Source organism: Bufo gargarizans, chromosome 7 (assembly GCF_014858855.1).
Source record: "Bufo gargarizans isolate SCDJY-AF-19 chromosome 7, ASM1485885v1, whole genome shotgun sequence".
Taxonomy (NCBI): Eukaryota; Metazoa; Chordata; class Amphibia; order Anura; family Bufonidae; genus Bufo; species Bufo gargarizans.
In genome coordinates, this window is record NC_058086.1 from 8736600 (window position 1) to 8763724 (window position 27125).

The 27125-nt window shown below is 45.5% G+C and overlaps 1 protein-coding gene across 1 annotated transcript in view; it reads right to left on the minus strand.

Annotated features, from left to right (window-relative positions):
- Window positions 1-27125, minus strand: part of MICALL1 (MICAL like 1) — a 40371-nt gene that overhangs the window by 7697 nt on the left and 5549 nt on the right. The window contains exons 2-14 of the mRNA XM_044300595.1: window positions 25566-25614; window positions 8567-8708; window positions 8422-8486; window positions 8153-8283; window positions 6588-6931; window positions 6417-6480; window positions 4949-5274; window positions 4423-4856; window positions 3562-3696; window positions 3352-3478; window positions 3178-3268; window positions 2221-2294; window positions 750-864 (exon numbers count right to left, since the gene is read on the minus strand). Coding sequence (XP_044156530.1) covers window positions 750-864; window positions 2221-2294; window positions 3178-3268; window positions 3352-3478; window positions 3562-3696; window positions 4423-4856; window positions 4949-5274; window positions 6417-6480; window positions 6588-6931; window positions 8153-8283; window positions 8422-8486; window positions 8567-8708; window positions 25566-25614 — 2097 coding nt within the window. The remainder of the gene's footprint in view (window positions 1-749; window positions 865-2220; window positions 2295-3177; window positions 3269-3351; window positions 3479-3561; window positions 3697-4422; window positions 4857-4948; window positions 5275-6416; window positions 6481-6587; window positions 6932-8152; window positions 8284-8421; window positions 8487-8566; window positions 8709-25565; window positions 25615-27125) is intronic.

The following is a 27125-nucleotide window of genomic DNA, read 5'->3' on the forward strand; positions in this document are numbered from 1 at the left end:
GAATTGACTATGTGGGAGAATGAATGGTAGAACATGTGGCTAGTTGTTAAAGGAGCTTTCGGGGACTTAAATATTGATGGCCTATCCTCAGGGTAGGACATCAATATCAGATTAGTGGGCGTCTTGCCCCGGGCACCCTCACCGATAGGCCTCATGCACACGACCGTAGTTCTGGTCCGCATGCGAGCCGCAGTTTCTGCGGCTCGGATGCAGGCCCATTCACTTAAATAGGGCCGCAAAAGATGCGGACAGCACTCCGTGTGCCGCCCGCTTCCGTTGCTCCGTTCCGTAGCCCCGCAAAAAAAAAAAAAACAACAAAAAAAACCATATCCTATGTCCATTTTGCAGACAAGAAAAGGCATTTCTACAATGGGCCGCACGTTGCGTAAATTGCGGAAGGCACGCGGGCGGCCTCCGTATTTTGCGGATCCACGGTCGTGTGCACGAGGCCATAAGCTGATTCTGACAGTCACTGGCTCCGGAAACTATACAGTGAACAGAACTGGAAGCACAGGGTTCTGTCCGCTGTACAGTGGCCATGACGAGGCATTGTAGCTCAGCTCCCATTCAAGTGAATGGAATCTGAGCTGCAGTGCAACGCCAGCGGAAACTACGCGGTGGATCCCCACCAATCTGATAACGATGACCTATCAATATCTAAGTTCTGAAAAACCCTTTTAACTGAGGTTATTCCTTACTGGGCTGAGGCAAAATTTGCATTATTTTTTGTAGGATACTAGGATTCATACCTTTGCCGGTCTTCATCTAGGCATTTGACAATGGCATTTCTCTGCTCAATGAGCGTCACCAGCTCCTGCATTAGTACCCGCTCTCTTTCCTTATCTTCATCCAACCAGTCTTTCTCTGTAGAGAGTAACTGGGCTTTAGTAGCAACTTGGCCAAAGGAGCATATCATTTCATTGTAATACAGTTCAATAAAAGCCTAAAATTCTATACAACATATTAAAAAGGTACTACTTTACATACAACAGCCAAGGAACAGTTTCAAACTGCTTTACTGGTGCAGGATACCTATAAAGAGCAGATCCTCTGGGTGTGTATCAGGCATGTACACTACCACAACATGAGGAAAGACAAATAGATGCGCCAAATAATAAACTGCTAGTGGTGCTTGGTCAATGATGTAGTATAATGCTGTAATGCTTCAGTTTTACGTTCTATTCTTTGAACCTGTAGGCTAGTCTTACCTGACCAATTAAAGGGGGTTGTTGCGTCCAGAATGGGACTCTGGAAGTGAGCGGAGAGCAGCCTCGCATGCACGGCCCTCCATTCATTTCTATGGGACGACCGAAAATAGCCAAGCGCTGGCTCAGCTGTCTCCGGCAGTCCCATTGAAGTTAAATGGAGCGATTGCACGGTGCACTCTCTATTCATTTCTATAGAACTTCCGAAAATAGCAAAAGCATGCTGGAACTTGAACAGAAATGAACGGAGAGCACGCAGTGGATGCGCAGTGTTCTCTACTTCACTTTCGGGGGCCCGTTTTGGAGATAGCCATCTAGTGATATGCCATCAATATCTGAGACAACCCATTTAAATACTTACTTAAAAGATTATACGAGGGCTAGTTCTCACTAATACACAAACTCTGTGTCATATTTATTGTAAAGGAAGTTTGTCAGCAGTTTTGACCATGCTAAACTGCTGACAGCACTAATTAGGGGGCTGGTAAGAGCAGGACAACATACCTTTTGTGGCCTTTTTTATTATTAGGGTAGTGTAAATATGAAGTTTTATTCTGCTAGATTCTACTTTCTCAAATGCCCAGGACGAGGCTTCATTGTGACGTGCTCTTTGAATTGAGCTCATTCACAGCACAGTGGAGGGGTAGAGAGCACGTCACAATGAAGCCCAACGCTATGCAATCTAGCATAATAAAACTTCATATTCTCACTACATCTGATGAGAAAAGCTACTCAAAATGTATGTTTGTACTGATTTCCCTGGCCCCTTTGGATAACAGATGCCACCATTAGGAAAATGTCACAGCCTCCGGCATACATGTACTGCAGCATCAAAGAACATCATGTGAACGGCCCCTTTATAGTATGAACAGAATCTAAGAGAAGATGAAAATTCACCTATGCATATTTAAGTTTCTTGGGGGGGGGGGGGGGGGGTTGTTTTTATATCAGTACAGATGCACTTAGGGAAGACTGTGAGAAATAAACAATTGGAGTTTTAGTGATGGAGACTTACCTGGTTTATTGAGAAGGCAACGAAGTTCATATTCAACATCAGCTTGACGCTGCTCAAGACTCTGCTGCTTCATGCTAAGAAGGATAAAACAGAAATGGCCTTAAAGGGGCTTTCCAGACCATAAATATTGATGACCTATCCTCAGGACAGATAATCAGTATCAGATCGGTGAGGTCTCAACACCCAGCACCCCATTGATCAGCTTTTACCTGCAGACACCAGCACGTGAACTACTACTGAGAATGGAGCTGGAAGCACCCCCCCCCCCATTCAAAGTGTACTGTCCGTGCCATGTTATTGCAGTGAATTCAAGTTGAGGTGCAGTAACCAGCCATGGTCGATACACTTTCTGATACTGAAAATCTATCCTGAGGACAGGTCATCAATATGGAAAACCCCATTAAAAATGCTAATCTCTTTCTGTCCACCTTTACTACTGCCCACAACCTACTCTTACTGACCACAAGGATTCTGCACAAAAGGGTGTCTTAAAAACAGTCTAAGGCTAGTTTCACGTCGTTGTTTTATTCCGGCCTCCTCTCGGTATGTTTGCCGTGCTGCCGCCGGAACTCTGTCACGCCCCCATTATAGTCAATGGGACTGGAGCGGACCTTCGACGGCACACGTGCACTAGCGGCAGCATGGATCCAGCAGGCTGTTCACCCGCCGGAACAGCCTGCCGGAGAAGGCTGCTGCTAGTGTGAAAGTAGTCTAAGAAAAACCCTCGCTAACATTCTATGATGGTACAATTTAAAATCTAATTTGTTATGGGGTACTAGAGCACAGACTATCTATGCAAGTATATTAGAAGTATGGTTGCTTTCTGATGCCCCCCCAAGAGGAGGTTTTTCCAACAACCACCTGGGTCTTAGAAAACCTCACTAACTACATAGAAATGAGGGCTTTGATGTTCTCATAGAAAATGACTCAACAAAGAATCACAACCTATATACTCACGTGTACACGAGCTCAGATTCTCGGCGTACCAGTGTTTGCTTCTCTTGGATAAGTTTGAACCAATCCACCAACAAACTGTCCTCTTCCGACTCTGTAGAAAGAAGAGTAAATTACAAAGCATACCCAATTTCACATCTTTTTAATATTTTGTTACCACACTTTGCCCCTGCTCACCTGCCTCCAGCTTGCGAAGCTTTTGCTCAAGCTCCACTCCTCTAAGTTCAAGCGCATCTAGTCTTATCTCAATGGCCTCCATCTCCATTTGAATTTCATCTTCTGGAATGTAGTCATCAGCCTGAACCTGAAGGTCGGGAAGGATTAAGTTAGACACACGTTGTAGACACACGTTGTTCTGTGTAAAGAACATACTATTTTATGCTTCACCTTGCGTTTGATAAGAGGGAAGCCGTGTCCTGGAGCTGGTGGACGAGCAGGTTTTGGACCTTTCTTGCTTTTTCTGATAGCAGGAGAGGTGACTGGAGAGGACTTTCTATTGAAGGGGTTCTCTTTACATGAAGCCTGGAAAAAAATGAGTCAGTACTGAGAAAACTGATTTCCGTCAAAGAACTGCTGCTTGATGTGCATAAATTATGTGTATTACTTTTAGGATAGAGGCGTTTAACTTAAAAATACCTTCTACACCCACTGGTTGCCTGTCACAGTAATGTGGACATACCACTTATAGCAAGGTTTTCCATCTGCTACCACTACAGTAGAAACAGATGAAATCAGGAATCTGTAGTATTATATGTCCAAACACAGTTTTATCTCCAATGCATCCAAAATAAAAAATTAAGCAACTTTTAAGGTTTAGTGTTTAAAGCTCCTATGGAGGTGTACATGTCTCTGTGTTCATCGAGCAATTCTGATTTTTAAGCATGCTTAAAAATTTGCGCTTGCCGGAGGTAGATCATGCTGTCTACTAGTGATCTGTCGCTGGCAAACCACTAGACAGTATGGGCACGAGCGATGGCACAGCTAGCGCTCCTCCCCATGCTGCAAAGGAGATTGCTACATGTAATAGCAGTGGTCTCCTCCACTAGCTAGCAAGCGATTGCTGGGAGGGAGCGCTTCCCTCCCGACAATCACTTGCTCAATCGGCCTGTGTAATACCGGCTATACTTTCAGAAGGTTAACTAAAAGTAGAGGGCAGATAAAAGGGAGTAGGACTACAGGTTCTGACTGTCAGAAAACCATCACATTTTTATTTCAGTACTGCAGTGAATATATGATCAATAACTATACCTTTGGTTGCGGTTTGGCTTCTGAAGCTGCACTTTTATCTGGATCAGGGGGTTGTGGGGCTGGTCTGCTTGGACTGGTTCGGAGGCTATCACAGGAGGAGTCTCTCTTTTCGGGGGAAAGGCTTTCATGTACCTCACTAGTACTGGCTAGGTCACCTGACGAGGAAAGGCTGGTGTTGGTTGATAAATGACTAGGATCATCATGGCTATTGTTTGTAGAATGATTGAGAAAATCTGAGCTCCCTTCATTTGGTGGTCCAGATGGAGTGGGCGAGTGAATAGTTGGTTCTGAAGAACTCTTAGGGACACTTTCTGACTCATGATCTTTTGTGGACGGATCCGTAGGAAGGCTCTCTGTGCTTAAAGCTGGTGAAGGGCTGCTTGAAGGAGGCTCTGAATGAGACAGCCGAGAATTAAGATGACCAAAATGGTGAGCTGCAGACAGAAAAAAAGAATAGGATATGGTGATTCGACCATCATGTACCACATAAAAAGATGTAAAACAAGGAAAATTAAGACGTTGTTACCCAAAGGAGAAGCATTTGGTGCTTTAGGTGCCGGCCTTTTTCGACTCTTTGGGCTGCTGGTTGGGGTAATTCCATACCAGGGATGGCCTGGTTTTAAAGTATTTTCACTTTCCTCTTCTACTTCATCTTCTTCCTCAAATGGATTGTAGTGTTTGGATGTCAAAGAGCAATCGTTGGCTTCATCTTGCGGTGACTTGGCATTCTGTTCCAAATCATCCTGCTTTCGTACTGCAGGCGGGGGAGGTGGGGCAGCTCGTTTTTTAGGCTCAGATGCTGCTACCAAGGAAATCCAAGGTGGATCCTTATGTCGTGTTCCCTTCTCGTCCCTAAAAGACACATCACAGATATGCAATGAGCTATGCAATAATTACACTTAACACATCGGGTCAAATTTTAAAACATGTATATATCATTTTGAGAGGGTATGGGATGTATATGTTCTCTAGTCTGCTTTCCCTTCATTTGATCATCAGCGTTTACCTGGTTATACATCCCATTTCTGTCCCTTCAGACATACAAAATAGACCGACCGCCTGACTGTCAGCGCTTTCCTCACTACCATACCATTTAGTCTGGAATCACACACGCACTTTCTGATACAGTTTTTGAGCCAAACATATGGATACAAAAGAGAGAGGAGATGGATCGTTTGTGATTTTCAATCCTATTGGCAGTACCCACCCCCCACAAACTCCCACATCCACTATGTCCCCCATCATGGTCATCTTGTAGGTAAGCCTGAACGCCTCCCTCCTGACGTGCAACCTGCAAAGCATTAAAGGGGTAATCTGGTTTTAATGATTACATTTATTTATTTAGAGAATAGGATGTTGAACAATTATCTAATATACATGTATCTAAAATGTTGCTTGTAGACCTTTATTATATGCATACAGTAGCCTCTCCCTAGAGTAAAAGAATGTTACGGCCCATTTTAGTTCTTTAAAATGGATAGAACTAAATATGTGATCCTACCAAGTATCATGTGACCTGGTGTTCAGTTAACGTATCTAACAGGTGAATAGTAGAATATTGAGAGGCAGAACATATACAGTAATAGTACCTGCAGTAGTATCTCATCATGTGTCAGTGTCTGTGTAGAAACATATCTTATTAACATCCCCTACAGACAGGCAGCCATTTTATAACATCACCTACAGACAGGCCGCCATTTTACAAATTGCATAATTTGTAGGGTGTCACATGATTGTTGCCATGTTTCAGTTAGAACATGGATACATTACATAGGACTGATACATGGGCTTTAACATTCTTCTGAATATAGGGTTAAACTGCCTGATATAAGTAAGGTATGTATGCAGAATTTTAAATACATGTATATTTGAAAATTTTATGATTTCCTATTGTATAAACAAATACATAAAAAAAAAAATGAAATACCCCTTTAAATTTCAACATTTAACGTTGGTTGACATTAACCTTTCCTTCCAAATCTATAGCTATTTACCCATCTGAAGACCTTCTTCTGCCTCTTGGTTTAGGGACTGGTGGAGTCATCACTTGCTGGTCACCTTCATGGAATAAGAAAAAGGAAATAAATTGTACTTAAACATACATTGAAGGTCTCAGGTGAGCAATGATTCAGATACACCACGGTAATCATATTTTATTATCCTACCATTTATAACACTTGTTGGCCTCACTGGGCTTTGCCCAGCGACAGATCGAGCTCGTGGCAGAGGTTGCGGGTTTACATCACTTCTTCTTGGTGCTGCCACTGGTGGTGTGTCTGATATGGAGTCAACATCAGGTTCTTTCTGTGGTTTGTTGGGAAGAGGTGGCTTTGGTGGTAAGCGTGGCTTTGGTGGAGACAAGACCTTGGTTTCCACAGAGCCTTTTTCCACAGACTCAGGACTGCTGGTGCCTGCCCGTGGTCGGTAGTGATGGGTGCACACAAATGTGCCAGTCTCAGGACCAGGCTGGTATGAACCAGGAAGTAGAGTACCAGAGCATTCCTTACACCTAGAAATATGTGAAATCCAAATAAATGCATGTTATTTCTGCTGAAACAAATACCAAGTTTCCATAACAACTCAGACATTTTTCTTCAGTATTAAGGAGGCACGTTGATGTGGAGGTCTCTGATAGGAGGGCAGGCTGATATGGAGGTCACAGTTAAGGGGGCTGGGTGCTGTGGAGGTCACAGTTAAGGGGGCTGGGTGCTGTGGAGGTCACAGTTAAGGGGGCTGGGTGCTGTGGAGGTCACAGTTAAGGGGGCTGGGTGCTGTGGAGGTCACAGTTAAGCGGGCTGGGTGCTGTGGAGGTCACAGTTAAGCGGGCTGGGTGCTGTGGAGGTCACAGTTAAGCGGGCTGGGTGCTGTGGAGGTCACAGTTAAGCGGGCTGGGTGCTGTGGAGGTCACAGTTAAGCGGGCTGGGTGCTGTGGAGGTCACAGTTAAGCGGGCTGGGTGCTGTGGAGGTCACAGTTAAGCGGGCTGGGTGCTGTGGAGGTCACAGTTAAGCGGGCTGGGTGCTGTGGAGGTCACAGTTAAGCGGGCTGGGTGCTGTGGAGGTCACAGTTAAGCGGGCTGGGTGCTGTGGAGGTCACAGTTAAGGGGGCTGGGTGCTGTGGAGGTCACAGTTAAGTGGGTGGAGTGCTGTGGAAGTTACTGTTATGGGGGACAAAGTTAAAAATAAAATAAACAGTGTATAACTGCCGGGGTATATAGTGCTACTAGCGATTTTCTGGTAAAAAAACAAACAAAAATAATAATAATAAAAAAAAAAACGCATAGATTGGCCTCCTGGGCACCCTTGGAACAGATCCAATAAGCACACAAACAGACTAATACTCCATGCTCGGGCAGTGCCAGGTACTTTTCTAGTTATAGATATATATTGGAGAACCCCATTGAATGTTTGTTAACATCCGCCATACCGACATCTATAGGAGTAGGACAAAGCGAGCTCCTGCAGATAAGCCTTTTCAAGTGAATAGGGCACAGCTGTATAACCAGGCACAGCCATACTTATATGTTAGCTGATTGCGCCGGGTACTGTAGAGAAGAGGCCGTGGTGCCCCAGTGAGAGTTACATTCTGTTGATCATTGGAGGTCAATAAAATGGACAAGTTCACAATCATAGAAAAGTTCCTCAACCTCCTACAAACACTGCTGGTAATAATGCAAACCTACAGAAAATAGAAATCTAATGTCTACAAACAGGAACAAAGAATGGCACATACCGGAAGCACTGCCGGTGGTAAAGCTTTCCCTCTGCTAGGTAACGCTGCACAAGGTGCACATGTTGCTGGCATAAGGCACAGGTGCTGCTAGGAGCCACACGGGTGGCGGCACTGGTAGGTTCCAGTTTATCCTAGTTACAAAGTCAAAACCATATATATTAGTTCACAGTCATAGTTTCCCAGAACTGCTGACATTAGAGCAAAACCGCCTGTAGTGCCATTTTTTAGAAGCATCATCAGTACTTCCCTCTGCAAACCCTTTGCTTTACCTGGGGAGCCATGTCTTGGCCATGAACAGGTTCTGCTGGGGAAGTTTGTTTTAGCTGAGGGAGTCCTGGTGTAGAGGGAAAAAGTCTTTAATGATCATGGACAATAATCTGCCCTCACACCCATTGTCACCTACAATGCCATCACCTGGGTTAGAGTTACGGAAATTGTTGTAGTACTGGGATACGTAGGTCATAATACTAAGCCGGTCTGGCACTTTCATGGACACCATGTCTTCTGGATCGAGTAACGCTGGGATTCCCAACTCGCGTTCTGCCACTTCGAAAGCCTGAAAAATAAAAGAAAGACAATATGAAAATGACAACCTAGGAAGACTATGTAATTGTTTAAAGGGCGCTCCGCTCTACAATGGCGTGGTGCTGGTGCCTAGGGAATGCGTCCCACACTCACTATATTTTGCAAATCTTCTTAGTTTATGGTCACATGTGACGTGTTTCAGCTCTAACACAAGCCTTTTTCGAACATGCATCCCGTTAGAGCCAAAACACATCACACATATTATGTCTACTTGACAATAAACTATAACCCAGGAAGACTGTGATAAACGGAATTCAGTAATAAGATAACGGACAACACAGAGCAAGAAATTGTAAGGACAGCAGAATATCAGTAGTAACAGCAGAGTCGGCAAATCCGGCCTGAAGCTTGTTTTTGTATAAACCGTGTCTCCCAAGACAGTGATATATATTTCTGCGCAGTGGGGAGAACGCCCTTACTTAAGGTATACAGGAAACATTAGGAAGGAAGCCGGACGACGATGGAATCTAGAGGCATGATCCTACCCCATTATGTTAATATTGGTGTGCCTTTATTTACACGCAACACTTGGGGAGGGGGATTTATTATGGCATTTACACCAGAAAACTGGCCTAAAACCTGTGTGTGCATCCATCAATTTCTGCTAAAATATTGAAACCATTTCAGCGTTTTACTGGAGCGAATCACTGCCTGGGAAAAGCCTGTCTAATTCCGTGGTCACAACTGACCATGGCATCTGAGAGGTTAAATGTCTGTGATCGGCATTGCCAATCACAGACATTAGCTTCGGGTGTCTGTCCGCCCTGCTTCTGAGCAGGCTCCATGTTCAAATGCTGGACTTCTGCCATACATGTAAAGCGGAGGTCTGGAAGGGGTTAATGTGATATCACATACAAACAGAAGATTTAGGCCTCATGCACACGACCGTTCTGTTTTTTTGCGGTCCGCAAACCGCGGATCCGCAGAAAACAGAAGCCGCCCGTGTGCCTTCCCCAATTTGCGGAACGGGGGGGCGGTCAATATAAATGCCTATTCTTGTCCGCAAAGTGCCGACAAGAATAGGACATGTTATAATTTTTTTTGCGGGGCCGTGGAACGGAGCAACAGATGCGGACAGCACATGGAGTGCTGTCCGCATCTTTTGCGGCCCCATTGAACTGAATGGGTCCGCATCCGAGCCGCTAAAACGGCGGCTCGGATGCAGACCCAAACAACGGCTGTGTGCATGAGCCCTTAGTAATATGAAGTTAAAGCCCTCTAAAAAACAAAGACTCTAAAATTAAGAAAATCTTACCTATAATATCCAAACTTGATATCCAAAAATGCTATAAAGATGAATCAACTATGCAGATAGCCTTGATTAAAATTATTCTGCAGTTTTGTGGATACAGCTTCGATGCAAACCTATGCGTCTCCATGGTTACAGACTACAACCTGTGTGTAGTCTGATCCTGCACTCATCGGTCCCTTTTCTACTGCTGCAGTTTGTTTCCTTGTAGACCCGTATGTCAGGAAGGATTTTTACAGCAGATGAACTGCTACTGTGTGTCACATTTTCATAAAATAAGTGCAAGGATTGTGAGTTTTACACAATGGCCCAATTCATACTGACACGTCGTCCAATTTCCCTTAAAGCACAGGGCTAATATTTCCCTTCCGACGCTCAGGATCCTGCACGCGCTGTAGCCTCACACAAGCATCTTTTGTTGAGCCGACTTGGAAAAACAGGAAAATGCAGTTCAGTTTGTTTTTAGGGCACATTGCTAGCAGTGACCTATCAATCCCATCACCCCTTCATACAACACCCACACCGTCTTTAATAAGGAACGTGCGCCCATTCAATAGACGCACTGGTCATGTTATGTACAGATGTAGCAATCCTCATCTTGATTCTGAACAATTTACCTGAACAATGGTAAGATACTTTTCATTGACTTTTCCACTCACTTTTGTGATGTGATATCACACTGAAGCTTGCAATGCATATGCATGAGATGAAGGAGTTCAGTAAATGTACAGCCCCTTGACAAGAAGTTTTAGGCATGGCCACGACAATTCTCCTAAAGACAATCCCTTAAACACGTATGTTTCACAATGTTATCACTGACTTGGGGAATTGCAATTTAAAGGGGTATTCCCATCTTAGACAATGGGGACATATCGCTAGGATATGCCCCCATTGTCTGATAGGTGCGGGTCCCAGTGGTGGTATATCGAGAACTGAGCAGGGAGCGCTGTGGCTGGAGGACCCCAGATTTCCCGGGGTCTGTCCACCACCAAGTGCTAATCCCAGCCTCTCCCATATAAGGTAATGGGAGCGTGCCACGCATGCGCAGACCATGCTCCCATTAATTTCTATGGGGCAGACGGCAAAAGCCCAGCGCTCGGCTATTTTCGGGGGCCCCATAGAAATGAATGGAGGGCGGCTGCGCATGCGCGGTGTGCCCTCCTTCAATTTCGGGGCTCAGTTCTCGATATAGACAATGGGGGTATATCCTAGCGATATGCCCCCATTGTCTGAGATGAGAAAACCCCTTTAGGACAGTGGTCTGGATCTGAACCTTTCTATGCATAGCTATAGCAAGGCTTTCTAAGTTTCAATGGTTTGACTACCCCCCACGAAAAAAAGGCATGGTGGCGCTTCTCAGAAGCTACATTTATCTGTAGTATTGTAAATTACACTTTTACTCACTTAGACGGTCATTTATTAAGACTGGTAATTTAGACGCCGGTCTTAAATCCCCTTCAATGGCGGCGGATGTGCCAAAGTTATGTACAGGTGCAGGTCTCTTCATAACTTTGGCACTTGTTTCCACCAGCCCTGCAACATACGCCAGCTCTTTTGTTCCCTCCCCATAAACTGGCGTAGAAAATGTTAAAGGGGAAGGGCCGGCCCGCCCATGCCACACCCCCTTTTTCGCTACCTCGGAAAAGTGGCGTTAGCATGTTTTTCTTCATAAATTATACCTTTAGTACCTGTCTGTTCATTTGGTTTGCTACATCTGCTTGTAAGGCTACATTCACATGTCCGGCATGCCTGATCCAGCACAAATGCCAGCTAGACAAAAAACGTTGCATGCCAGGAAAGTCGGATATGCTGCCACCGATGTGAACATCCCCTTAGATACAGAAGGATGGGCAAAATAGAGAAGGTGCTACTGATAAAATGTAGAATAATCCCAGGCAGAACTAATACCAGGATGACATTTATGAAACCTGAAGCAATCGGATAGACCGCTACACCTTTGAGCTAGTTTTAATATGCTAGGGCCTAAGCGGCGCTGCATGAAACAGGCATTCTCCCTGGTCTACTATGCAAAAGTGCAATATAGCAATGCAGATTATAGAAACTTTTATTATTACCCTTATAAAAGGGGATTTGTCAGCAGTTTTGACCATGCAAAACTGCTGACTGCATTCAGTAGGGACTGGAAAAAGCAGAACAAACAACCCTTCTGCAGAGCTTTTATCATCAGGAGTAGTGGGTATATCAACTTTTGTTCTGCCAGATTCTGATCCTTCTAGTGCCCTGGACAGATCTTCACTGTGACCGATCCTGGTTGGATGCTATAGCTGTCACTCAGAGCAGAGGGGAGGGGCTGTAAAGCAGCTCAATGCAGAGAGCACTTCACCTCCAGGGCACTTGCAGTAGAATTATTTTCTGTGCATGCTTCACTTCACTGTGAAACTACAAGACATAATGTAATCCCTGTTTGTCAGGTTTATATATTAATGGAAAATACCAAGTGCTGAACTTGTCTCTAGCCCAGAATAAGGTAATAAACAGGCACCTCCAATGGCACTTGATAATGTTCTTTTACAAATATTCTGTGCTGTGTGTGTGTGTGTGTGTGTGTGTGTGTGTGTTTTGGCTTTTTGTGGTTCTGTCACCTGCCAGTCTGCAGTAGTGCTAGTAAGACATGCTGATAACATGACACCAGAGAACATGACATCACTGGCCCACGAAGAGGCCACAGCACTTGCAGGAGCCCCGTGGCCTCTTCAAACAGCTGATTGGTAGGAGTTCCAGGAGTTGGACCCCGTCAATCTGATATTGATGACCTATCCGGAAAATAGGCCATCAAAATCAAAATTGTGGAATCCCTTTTAACAAATCTCACCCACAAGATGCAGAAAAACATCTGTCCGTAAAATTCATGAGTTCCTACATTAAAAATACGCCTGAAGTTAAGGGCTCATGCACACAACAGTTGTTTTGGTCCGCATCCGAGCCGCAGTATTTGCGGCTCGGATGCGGACCAATTCACTTCAATGGGGCCGCAAAAGATGCGGACAGCACTCCGTGTGCTGTCCGCATCAGTATGTCCGTTCCGTAGCCCTGCAAAAAAATAAATAAAAATAGAACATGTCCTATTCTTGTCCGTTTTAGGCATTGTTACAATGGATCCGCAAAAAACAAAAACGGATGGCATACGGATGTCATCATGTTTTTTTGCAGACCACAAAACACAGTCGTGTCCATGTAGCCTTACTTTTGGATTTGGCTCTTTACTGCCTGATCTCTGTACTGACCCCGAGATGCCCACCCTGACCTTGGACTGTTTATCAGATTGCACAAACTCTGCCTGCCCTGACTACAGTTGTGCCTGATCCCTCGGTGCTCCACACTGGTGTCTCTCGACCTTCATGTGTCAGCAGTTTCTTGAAAAGAGACTATTTCAAGGAGTAGCAGCCTAGTGGGTCCCCTGCAGTGCCAATGTTCAGGGGTTAAAGCAGGAAGATACTTACATGATGCCTTTAGGAGTAGCCGTAAAGGATAACTGTCATATTTAGACCCTAATTTAAATTTTCATATATGTAGTTACTAATAACATGATATTCCAGAATCAGTTACTATTAGACTGACTTACCCCATATTTAATAAGATTCAGCCCTTAGCAACCAGTCTGCATAAAACTGCAATTTCACTATTCAGTTAAGATGGCCGCCACTGCCCTCATCCTGAGGCTAATCCCGCCTGCCCTCACTAGCCAGTAACAATAGCCCCCCAAAAGTATCAGTAACCAGAGCCCTCCCCCTAAAGGGTTAATCTCCTGCAGCATAAAGGGGTCCTCTTACCACATGTTGCTTTCATTTATACACTGAGCAGACGGCAGATCTCCCTTCCCTGATCTGCGCTGCTCCAACTCTGCATTGTCCCAGTCTGCTGAGTGAGGGAGCGTCTGCCAAGCGCTGGGACAGGGAGAGGTGCACTCAGCCCAGACACTTATCAGCTGCTGGGGAGGACCTGGCTCTAATAATTTACTTACAGTCCCTGGCTGTCAGTAATCTGACCTTGCAGGCTGCGTGCTTCTGCGTCCTCCGTCCGTCAACACATAGACGGACCCTGCATAGCAACCTGATTTTAAGCACAGGTAAAAGTAGGCAGTACAGGGAACAAAACTGTGGAATTAAGGGGTAATTGAGTACACAGTGAAAAGTTGAAATAGGGCCACCAAGGAGATATTAATCACCACAATCCAATACTCCCAAAAAAAAAATATATATATTTATACAACAGTTATCCTTTAAGCCAGATCTGTTTGAATAACACAGCAGATCCACTTTATTTCATTAGGTTCCATTTTTCCACCCCGTTTAAAAAATGAAAGCTGCGTTCTGATTACCACCCTGATATCTCCAATTTGGGGATCAGACAGGTTGAACTTCCTATGGTTTGTCTTTAGATAAGTGGTGCTAGTGGCTTCTTGACAGCACCCCACCGATCAGCTGCCTGAAGGGGCTCTCATTGTTACATCTACTAAGGGCTGAGTCACATCTGTGTTTAACTGATCTGGCAGAGCAACGGCCTTCACTGGGTCCGGCACAGCCGTGCACCACCGGCCCTAATTTACTATAATGGGATCCGGTCACTTTCCTGCATAAGTGCCAGCTTCAGACGGACAAAAAGTCCTGCATGCCCAGCAGTTATGCCGGAAAGAAGTCGACGCACCGCCGGATCCCATTATAGTCAGTGAGGCACATTCTTCACAGGGATTTCTGCAAATAAACAGGCCCATATATCTGAATTGGATGATTTCTGCAGTCATTTCTCTAGGCCTCTTTCAGAATCTGGGCGAATGAACTTGCCATACTAAGGCCCTTTCACACGGGCGAGATTTCCGCGCAGGTGCAATGCGTGAGGTGAACGCATTGCACCCGCACTGAATCCGGACCCATTCATTTCTATGGGGCTGTGCACATGAGCGGTGATTTTCACGCATCACTTGTGCGTTGCGTGAAAATCGCAGCATGCTCCTCTTTGTGCGTTTTCCACGCAACGCAGGCCCCATAGAAGTGAATGGGGCTGCGTGAAAATCACAAGCATCCACAAGTGCGGATGCGCTGCGATCTTCACGCACGGTTGCTAGGAGACAATCGGGATGGGGACCCAATTATTATTATTTTCCCTTATAACATGGTTATAAGGGAAAATAATAGCATTCTTATACAGAATGCATAATACAATAGGGAGGGGTTAAAAAATAATAATATAACTCACCTTAATCCACTTGATTGCGCAGCCTGGCTTTTCTTCTGTCTTCATCTTTGCTGTGCACAGGAAAAGGACCTGTGGTGATGTCATCAAAGGTCCTATTCCTCAAAGAAGAAGACAGAAGGGATGCCGGCTGCGCGAACAAGTGGATTAAGGCGAGTTAAATTATTATTATTATTTTTTAACCCCTCCTTTTTAACCATGTTATCAGGGAACATAATAAAATCTACACAACACCTAACCCAAACCCGAACTTCTGTGAAGAAGTCCGGGTTCGGATACCAAACATGCCGATTTTTCTCACGCACGTGCAAAACGCATTACAATGTTTTGCACTCGTGCGGAAAAATCACGCATTTTCCCGCAACGCACCTGCATCTTATCCGAGCAAAAACCATGACACCCATGTGAAAAATAATTCTTCTGCAATCAGACTGACTTGAAGATCATTCTAATGGTCCTTTATACACGGACCAATGTTACAGGAAATTATCCATTTGTCAGATGAGGTAAGAGCTACATTTACATGCAGCAGGTGTCAGCCAAAAGTCACGATCACCAGATGAGCGGACGCTTAGGCTACTTTCACACTAGCGCTTGATCGGATCCGTTCTGAACGGATCCGATCATATTAATGCAGACGGAGGCTCCGTTCAGTACGGATCCGTCTGCATTAATAACTTAGAAAAATTTCTAAGTGCGCAAGTAGCCTGAGCGGATCCGTTCAGACTTTCAACGTAAAGTCAATGGGGGACGGATCCGCTTGAAGATTGAGCCATATGGTGTCATCTTCAAGCGGATCCGTTCCCATTGACTTACATTGTAAGTCTGAATGGATCCGCTCGCCTCCGCACGGCCAGGCGGACAGCTGAACGCTGCAAGCAGCGTTCAGCTGTCCGCCTGGCCGTGCGGAGGCGAGCGGAGCGGAGGCTGAACGCCGCCAGACTGATGCAGTCTGAGCGGATCAGCTCCATTCAGACTGCATCAGGGCTGGACGGAGGCGTTCGGGTCTGCTCGTGAGCCCCTTCAAACGGAGCTCACGAGCGGACAGCAGAACGCTAGTGTGAAAGTAGCCTAACTTGGCCAATCAGAAATGAGCTTTTCTACAAACCCTCATCCCCAAAAACTGGCCTAGTTATCAGTCCATGTAAATGGACCTTTAGGCTTTGTTCACCCTGCACTAATACATCAGACGAGGTGAATTCCTACATTCATTTGGTCTATCATCAGCACAGCCATCATTCTGGACTGATGCTGTTGCCTCCTTGCTGATAGCTTCCACCTCAACTCGTTGTTTGCTATGAAATGTCAATTCATGCTTTTGTCGTCTTAGGTTTGTACCGATTTCAGGATTTTTTCTATTTGCCTATTCACACCTGCCCATCAGCAGGCCCTGGTCACTAGACTGGAGTTGCGCATGCAGAGCCGTATGCAGGAAGGGGCTGCAGCAGTGAAACAGTGCTGGGTCCCTCTCTTCTCAGGATCGGTGAGGGCACCATCGGATCATCACTGATCATAAAGTTCTGGCACATCCTAGACCTCTTATCTTACTCCCCGCTCCTTTGTACATGTCTGGTTATTACTTTTTGCTCTGGTTTTTCCTATGTAAAACATTCAATAAAGCAGATTAAACAATGACAGGCTTTGAGGGAAAAGAAAGTCTGGGACTCGTTTCGTCCCACTCCTCTGAATTTTGGAATGTCTGCCGGGATGAGTGTCATATTTCATCTGTGATATCATGCCCTTGGCAAATCCTGCCTTTTCCAGCTTCGATACATGTTTCATGCAGACACACCCAGGCGGCTGCCAAAAAACCTGTCTTTCCAAGTGTGCATGAAAGCGGAAGCAATCACAGTCTAAACTTTCCTGAATATTCTTCTATCTGCTTCCATATTCAAAAACTGCTAAATGAAATATAAAGGACAATGGAATTATAGTTTTGAGACCTCCTCGGTGTGTGAAGACCGCGACTGCTTTATTTAACCAATTTCCATCCACAATACAAATAGAACTTTGCTTTAATAGCACATTGTACTTAAAAGGGCTTGTGCAGCCTGAATTTTTTATTTTTATACAATGGTATATATATATATATATATATATCTCAAAAAAACACACCACCACCACATTACACACCTCACTGATCCGTTCACTGGTGCTGTCCCAATGGTTATCCGGTCCCCGCTGGACCCCAGCTAGACACACCAGAAATGGTGGGAGATGCCTACTCATTCGCGGTGACCTGTCACTGATTGGCTGACCAGCCATCTCTTCGCACTTTCTGAGTATCAAGCCGGGAAGCAGAGTCCAGAGAGGACCTGGTAAGTGTCAGAATTGGGGAAGTGACTAATGATCAATTATTTTTTAACCCATTTTGCCCCTTAGATATTACATAAAAATTGTGTCCTGCTGGGCAACCCCTTTACCAGGGTGACAATCTAATTTTACAATTGTAACAGGGAACTGAAATACCTAGTGTTAAGGCTCATTCAGACGACCGTATGAACGGGTCCGCATCTGTTATGCAATTTTGCGGAACGGGTGCGGACCTATTCATTTCAATAGTGTCACAAAAGATGCAGATGGCACAACGTAGGCTTTCCGCATTCTGTTCCGGCGGCCCCGCAAGAAATATAGAGCAAGTCCTATTCTTGTCCACAATTGCGGAACGCACATGCCTGGTATCCGTGTTTTGCGGATCCACAATTTGCTGAGCACAAATCACCATGGCATTCTGAATGAGCCCTTATGCCACTAAAATCTCTAACGGTTGTGAAAACCTGTGACATTATAATAATGTCATGTGTGAGGCCCAGTGGCTCTGGGTTCAAATCTCAACAGGGTTCTCCATGTCCCTCCCACTGCGATGGGTTAAATGGATTCCTACAAAGCTGGGCCTGGTATGTTGTTGTAAACCCTATTGGGTACAGGGTCCGATTTGACTGATTATAATCTACTACCGTGCTACGAAACAAGTCAATGCTATATAAGTAACAGGAAATAACAGGGAGGAAGTCGGGGAGACAATATCATTCCCTGCTTCCTCTCTGTACCGGTCACTGATATTACTCATCTAAGGGCTCTTAGCAAAACTAAAGGCCCCTTTAGGCTGCCCAATGTTCGGGCAGATTATCACTAACGAGCTTTCGTTGTAAAGGTGCCGCCAATTATCTGATGAACGAGTAAAAATATGTTTGTTCATCGGGTAATAGGAATGTTGGTGTGGTCACCTACCTAAATCATCGTTTGGCGGCAGCAGATCGTGCCATCTAAACAGCCTCTGCTGCCAGCAAACACTGATTCTGTATGGAGACGAGAGATGGCAAGTGATCATTCCTCCCCAGACTGTGGAGGAGAGCGCTGCATGTAAATACAGAGATCTCCTTCACTGACGAGCAGACGATTGCCGACATCGGGCCATGTAAAGGGGCCTTAAAGGGAACCTGTCACCCAAAAATCGCCTATTAAGCTGTTTACAGTACCTTATAGTGCTGTATAGTCGTTTCCTGATGCACTTTTTGTTAGTTTTGCAGCATGTATGCTCAGTCAGAAATCGATGTTATATTCAGCTGCTGCCCCGTGCTTCAAGTCAGGCTTGAAGTCACGGGGGCAGCGGCCTCGGCGTCTTACATGGCCCTCTCCCCGCCCCCTGCCTCTGTGACTGACAGCCGAAATCCGATTCCGGGACCGCGCTCAACGGCCGCATGCGCAGTAAAGGGCGGCAGGAGCGCGGTCCCGGCTGCCGCGCGTACTACGCGCCATCTTACTTTCGCCGCACTGCGCATGCGCCCGACATCCTGTATCAAACGCGCCCGCGCCCAGATGCCGGGCGCGGGCGCGTTTGATACAGGATGTCGGGCGCATGCGCAGTGCGGCGAAAGTAAGACGGCGCGTAGTACGCGCGGCAGCCGGGACCGCGCTCCTGCCGCCCTTTACTGCGCATGCGGCCGTTGAGCGCGGTCCCGGAATCGGATTTCGGCTGTCAGTCACAGAGGCAGGGGGCGGGGAGAGGGCCATGTAAGACGCCGAGGCCGCTGCCCCCGTGACTTCAAGCCTGACTTGAAGCACGGGGCAGCAGCTGAATATAACATCGATTTCTGACTGAGCATACATGCTGCAAAACTAACAAAAAGTGCATCAGGAAACGACTATACAGCACTATAAGGTACTGTAAACAGCTTAATAGGCGATTTTTGGGTGACAGGTTCCCTTTAAGGCTGACCATACACATAAGAATGGTTGTACAGCCGACAACTATCTCTCCGGATCCCTGATCTACATGCCCGATCGGCTCAGTCAAGCAAGCATGTGTTTTCAGTAGAAGTAGGGGAAGGAAGCAGATGCCACACTCCTCTGGCAGCGGCTTATCTCCCCGAGAACAAAAAGGATCAAGTAGTTGAAAGCCAACTTGCCCAATCAATATCTACCTTTACAACTGCCATTGAGGGGAGCAGGTAGGCCCCCATACCCATTAGCTGGTTGGCAGGTTCGGCCAACATCCTGTACCTGTAATGTGTATAGCCAGCTTGCTTTGCTTCTCAGGTTAACTGGAAAATTGTACATTCGGCTTGGCGCTGGTGTGCTTTACCGCGCCAGTGTGTGACACAAAGTATAGCAGGTTGGCACATTTGTAGCTAGGGATAGTCATTACGTGTATATACATGTATATGGCCTGAGTAAATGTCATGTAAAAGGAGTATTCAGTTGTGAACACGCTTCACCATTCCATGGGAATGCTAGATCAGTAGGAGTGCGACTACCGGGACCCCCGCAAAATCCATACAGTAGGAGGCCCCTCTGTCCTGCCCCACCTCACCGGCGCTTTCACGATGGCCAGGAGCTGTGCGCTGCCATTCCACACATTTCTGTGGTGGTTACAGGAACAGCTGGGTGAGCGCCCTGGAAAACGCAAGTAAATGCTTGTGCTGTCATTTCACGTGGACAGTCATTTAGGGTTGTCCTAATAGGAATATGGAAAGCTCTCACAAGAAATGTGCACAAAGCAGAAATGCCTCCTAAACGCTACCCACAAGGGCACACAAAATACTTGCTTCCATTTTGCGCATGGAAAATGCCCACTGAAGTCTATGGAGAGAGAGTGATTAAAATTCGGATGCATCTGTATGTGATAGTACATAAGACGGCTGGATGCAATAACTGTAATTCTTCCCCAGAAGACAGCCCATCAATATTACTGACCTGTGGGGTCTCATGCACACCACCATATGTACAGGTCCTTCTAAAAAAATTAGCATATTGTGATAAAGTTCATTATTTTCTGTAATGTACTGATAAACATTAGACTTTCATATATTTTACATTCATTACACACCAACTGAAGTAGTTCAAGCCTTTTATTGTTTTAATATTGATGATTTTGGCATACAGCTCATGAAAACCCAAAATTCCTATCTAAAAACATTAGCATATTTCATCCGACCAATAAAAGAAAAGTGTTTTTAATACAAAAAAAGTCAACCTTCAAATAATCATGTTCAGTTATGCACTCAATACTTGGTCGGGAATCCTTTTGCAGAAATGACTGCTTCAATGCGGCGTGGCATGGAGGCAATCAGCCTGTGGCACTGCTGAGGTGTTATGGAGGCCCAGGATGCTTCGATAGCGGCCTTAAGCTCATCCAGAGTGTTGGGTCTTGCGTCTCTCAACTTTCTCTTCCCAATATCCCACAGATTCTCTATGGGGTTCAGGTCAGGAGAGTTGGCAGGCCAATTGAGCACAGTAATACCATGGTCAGTAAACCATTTACCAGTGGTTTTGGCACTGTGAGCAGGTGCCAGGTCGTGCTGAAAAATGAAATCTTCATCTCCATAAAGCTTTTCAGCAGATGGAAGCATAAAGTGCTCCAAAATCTCCTGATAGCTAGCTGCATTGACCCTGCCCTTGATAAAACACAGCGGACCAACACCAGCAGCTGACATGGCACCCCAGACCATCACTGACTGTGGGTACTTGACACTGGACTTCAGGCATTTCCCTCTCCCCAGTCTTCCTCCAGACTCTGGCACCTTGATTTCCGAATGACATGCAACAGTCTAGTGCTGCTTCTCTGTAGCCCAGGTCAGGCGCTTCTGCCGCTGTTTCTGGTTCAAAGGTGGCTTGACCTGGGGAATGCGGCACCTGTAGCCCATTTCCTGCACACGCCTGTACACGGTGTCTCTGGATGTTTCTACTCCAGACTCAGTCCACTGCTTCCGCAGGTCCCCCAAGGTCTGGAATCGGTCCTTCTCCACAATCTTCCTCAGGGTCCGGTCACCTCTTCTCGTTGTGCAGCGTTTTCTGCCACACTTTTTCCTTCCCACAGACTTCCCACTGAGGTGCCTTGATACAGCACTCTGGGAACAGCCTATTCGTTCAGAAATTTCTTTCTGTGTCTTACCCTCTTGCTTGAGGGTGTCAATGATGGCCTTCTGGACAGCAGTCAGGTCGGCAGTCTTACCCATGATTGCGGTTTTGAGTAATGAACCAGGCTGGGAGTTTTTAAAAGCCTCAGGAATCTTTTGCAGGTGTTTAGAGTTAATTAGTTGATTCAGATGATTAGGTTAATAGCTCGTTTAGAGAATCTTTACATGATATGCTAATTTTTTTAGATAGGAATTTGGGGTTTTCATGAGCTGTATGCCAACATCATCAATATTAAAACAATAAAAGGCTTGAACTACTTCAGTTGGTGTGTAATGAATCTAAAACATATGAAAGTCTAATGTTTATCAGTACATTACAGAAAATAATGAACTTTATCACAATATGCTAATTTTTTTAGAAGGACCTGTATTTAGCAGTACGCAAAACAAGGATCTGCAAAATATGGATGACGTCCGGGTTGCATCTTTTTTTTTTTTTTACAGACCAGTTGACTTCAATGGATGATCTCTGTGCTTTCTGCATCCGTATGTCCGTTCTGCAAAGAGATAGAACATGTCCTATGCTTGCCTGTAAAATGCAGACCACTGACCTATAGAATCAATTGGGCTGCAAAAAAACGTATTATTATCTTGCAGATCCGTGTTTTTCAGACGGTCGTGTGCACGAGGCCTAATTCGGATGATATATTGATGACACACTGACTCAGCTTTGTGTCCATATCCAGTGGATATGCTGCTAATTTGTGAAGTTTCCACATTGGAAATGTAATTTACAGCACAAGTGGATGGGGTTATCAAAACTGTATCCACACGTCCCTGGTAATCAGAGCGCAATATCTGTAGCACGGTCATTCTGATTTCACACTTTGCGGTGTACATCCTGAAATACAGGGCCAATATGCAGCAAAATCCACATGTAACACATTACGGATTTTGCCACCGGTTTTCCGGGAATTAGCAATGGATTCACGGCAGAAATGATCCACAGCAGCTGGACCCGGCCGCACCAATATGCTGACAGACCACACGTTGCACATACATTTTGCTACGTTTATTTCTATGATTGGAAAGAAAATGTAAAATCAGGACACTACTGAGGTCTATATAATAAAAACGTGTTATACATCTGATAGAAATGTCAGATTATTGTACGTCTCCGCAGGTAGATGTGTCTGATTAGATATAATGGGGTCTTGCCACCAGAAGGTATAAAATGCTTCCCCCGGCTGCCATCTAGGCTGTTGTGAGGGTCTGGGAGCAGTGGTAGTGATCAGGGCACGCACACATGGCGAAAAGACTCCGGGCGGCCCAGACAGACCACCAGTAGAGAGGATCATTTGATCCCAGTTTCCTTGTCAACCATCCAGGCACAGGTGGCACCTTCACCACACACCACCATCTCCAGGAGCGCAGCAGAAGGAAATATGGTGCCACGCCACCCATTCACTATGGACTGGAACCGGTTCTGTTTGGGATCCGATGCTGGTTGGATTCGAGCATGGAGCCTCGCGTGGAACGTCTTTGCTGTTGTGTGACACACCGCCCTAACTGCTGCTGTGATGATCTGGGGAGCCATTGCTTATCTGCAGGACATGCTGCCGCCATGTGTTGTCTCCTATGGCGGGATAATGCTCGTCCACACACAGCACGGGTTTCCCAGGAAGGTCTCCATCACATTACAGCACTTCCTTAGCGCCCAGTTGGCAGATTTATGCCTCATTCACAATCAGTGTTCGGTCAGTGATTTCCATCAGTGATTTAGCGCCAAAACCAGGTGCGGCTCTAAACACAGAACAGGAGCAGATCTTCCCTTAAACCTCATGTCTGTGGAGGATCCAATCCTGGTTTTAGCTCAGAATCACTGATGGAAAACACTGACCAAAACACTGACGTGTGAATGAGGCTTAAAGGGGTCATCCAAGATCTGTAATACCCCATATTCCCGGGCCCCTAACAGATGTTGCCTCGCTTCCCGCTTCTTATACCGGTACGGCTGCCGCTGCATCTCCCTGTCACGTGGATAAAAACATCAGGCGTTCGGGGGCAGCCAATAGCAGGCCGCGACGGGGACTAGCCTCCCTAGCATCGCGGATGAGGTTAGGGAGGCTCAACCCTGTCGCGGCCTGCTATTGGCTGTGCCTCCCCCTCCCATGCCGGATGTTTTCATCCGCGCGACAGGGAGATACAGCGGCGTCAGGAAGCGAGGTAAGTACAACCTCTGTGAGGGGCCCGGACATATGGGGGGCATTGTAGATCTTGGATGACCCCTTTAATGCATAGTACATGAGTACAGGTGATCTATATTGTACTCCCAGAAAACAGCTTTAAATTGGTTAGAAGCATGCTCTGATGGAAGTGAAGGTTCTCAGCACCTTTATACACTGCCTGTGCAAAAAAAAAAAAAGTCGCCAGCAAAAATATTTTGTTCAACCGCCTTTAGCTTTGATTACGGCACGCATTCGCTGTGGCATTGTTTCGATAAGCTTCTGCAATGTCACAAGATTTATTTCCATCCAGTGCTGCATTAATTTTTCACCAAGATCTTGCACTGATGGTAGAGTCTGACCGCTGCGCAAAGCCTTCTCCAGAACATCCCAAAGATTCTCAATGGGGTTAAGGTCTGGTGACTGTGGTGGCCAATCCATGTGTGAAAATGATGTCTCATGCTCCCTGGACCACTCTTTCACAATTTCAGCCTGATGAATCCTGGCATTGTCATCTTAGAATATGCCCGTGCCATCAGGGAAGAAAATAATCCATTGATGGAATAACCTGGTCATTCAGTATGTTCAGGTAGTCGCTGTCCTCATTCTTGGAGCACATACTGTTGCTGAACCTAGACCTGACCAACTGCAGCAACCCCAGATCATAGCACGTCCCCCACAGGCTTGTACAGTAGGCACTAGGCATGATGGGGGCATCACTTCATCTGCCTCTCTTCTTACCCAGATGCCCCCATCACTCTGGAACAGGGTAAATCTGGACTCATCAGACCACATAACGTTCTTCCATTGCTCCAGAGTCCAATCTTTATGCCCCCTAGCAAATTGAAGCCTTTTTTTCTGGTGTGTCCCACTGATTAGTGGTTTTCTTACGGCTACACAGCTGTTCAGTCCCAATCCCTTGAGTTCCCTTCGCATTGTGCGTGTGGAAATGCTCTTACTTTCACTATTAAACATAGCCCTGAGCTCTACTGTTGTTGTTTTTTTATTTGATTTCACCAAATGTTTAAGTGATCGCCGATCATTCAGGATTTTTTCCCGCCACATTTCTTCCTCGCATACAATGGGTCCCCAATATCCTTCCAGTTTTTAATAATGTGTTGGACAGTTCTTAAGCCAATTTTAGTAGTTTCTGCAATCTCCTTAGATGTTTTCTCTGCTTGATACATGCCAATGATTTGACCCTTCTCAAACAGACTAACATCTTTTCCACGACCACGAGATGTGTCTTTAGACATGGTTGTATAAGAAATGAGAAGCAACTCCTTGCACCAGTTGGGGTTAAATAACTTTTTGCCAGCTCATGCAGTAATTATCCAATAGGAGGCTCAGAACTATTTGCTTAGTTAAATCCAGGTGGCGACTGTTTTTTTGGACAGACAGTGTACATGCACCAAAGGGACACTGACCTCCATATAAACCACTGGGAAAATACAGAACCCCTTAACCACCTTAATAAAAACATCAGAGGATGTGGACAGCCAGTGACCGTGTGTCTCCTGGGTAATACCAGCTCAGAAGACTGGAATAAAAGGATTACTGCGAGTATCAGTGGGTGAGTACTATGGACTTTCCATCTACTGATCTTACATATCAGGATGCACTAGTCATATAGGGGTTCGTTTAAGAATGAGGAAGAGACTGACTCTAGATGGTAATCACATCTAATCACAGATGTTGGTCACGTGTAGAGAACCGTGTGACAGGACCCATGGTCACGGTGCTCACAATTCATTCCCGACCTCCACGTCCAGCCCACAACTCACCAAGCGATTGTTCTCCAAGACGTTCTCTTTTGACAGTGAATCAAAGTCTCTGAGGAAGAGAGGAGAGAATAAATGTCAGCCAGAAGGATGTCACACTACTTATACTACGACCGCTTCAATCTGGAGACTTCACCCCCCACTCCCCCAAAATAAAATCCATGATCCATGAGCCAAAATGCATGAATTACATGCGGATTTATCATGGATTTTGCTGTGGATCTGCCACGGATTTCACCATGAACACTGCAAAGGGCGAAACCCGCGGCAGAAATCTGCATGTAAGGGATTTAATATCTGCGCTGATATTTTCCTCAGCATGTGGATGAGATTTCCTTAAAAACATTCAGTTTTTTATCGCACGCGTGCAAAATGCATTAAATCGTATTGCACACGTTCGATAAAAACTAAACAACTGAACGCAATCGCAGACAAAACTGAATGAACTTGCTTGCGAAATCGCACATTTTTCACTGAACGCATCCGGACCTAATCCGCTCACACTTGTCTGCAAGGGGCCTTAGGCCTGTGCTTCTTCATAACGTCCGTGGACCCTCAGCTAGCTATGGGGCTTTATTAAAACCAGTGCCTACAACGCCGGCCTTAATAAATGTACCCCAACGTGTGTTGTAGTGGACAGATTCCCTTTAACCGGACCCCCACTTCTCAGGAGAGCAGCACCAGTCCTGGATTTTATCCATTTCTAGATAATTTGTCTGGATTGATGTTCACCCAGGTCTTCAGCATTAACATGTCTTGTAAGGCTTTCCATCTAGACATGGGTCACACTCCTCAGTGAGAGAAACACATGCCAGTAAAAAGAAACAGCAGAGAAGACGTGTAACCGCGGCACTCCGCAGTCCGTAAAACGGATATCCTTTACTACATTCTTAGAAAAACCTCGCATAGAGACATGGATCCGGACAATAAAGGTAAAGATATACAGGTCCTTCTCAAAAAATTAGCATATTGTGATAAAGTTCATTATTTTCTGTAATGTACTGATAAACATTAGACCTTCATATATTTTAGATTCATTACACACCAACTGAAGTAGTTTCAAGCCTTTTATTGTTTTAATATTGATGATTTTGGCATACAGCTCATGAAAACCCAAAATTCCTATCTAAAAAAATTAGCATATCATGAAAAGGTTCTCTAAAAGAGCTATTAACCTAATCATCTGAATCAACTAATTAACTCTAAACACCTGCAAAAGATTCCTGAGGCTTTTAAAAACTCCCAGTCTGGTTCATTACTCAAAACCGCAATCATGGGTAAGACTGCCGACCTGACTGCTGTCCAGAAGGCCATCATTGTCACACTCAAGCAAGAGGGTAAGACACAGAAAGAAATTTCTGAACGAATAGGCTGTTCCCAGAGTGCTGTATCAAGGCACCTCAGTGGGAAGTCTGTGGGAAGGAAAAAGTGTGGCAGAAAACGCTGCACAACGAGAAGAGGTGACCGGACCCTGAGGAAGATTGTGGAGAAGGACCGATTCCAGACCTTGGGGGACCTGCGGAAGCAGTGGACTGAGTCTGGAGTAGAAACATCCAGAGACAC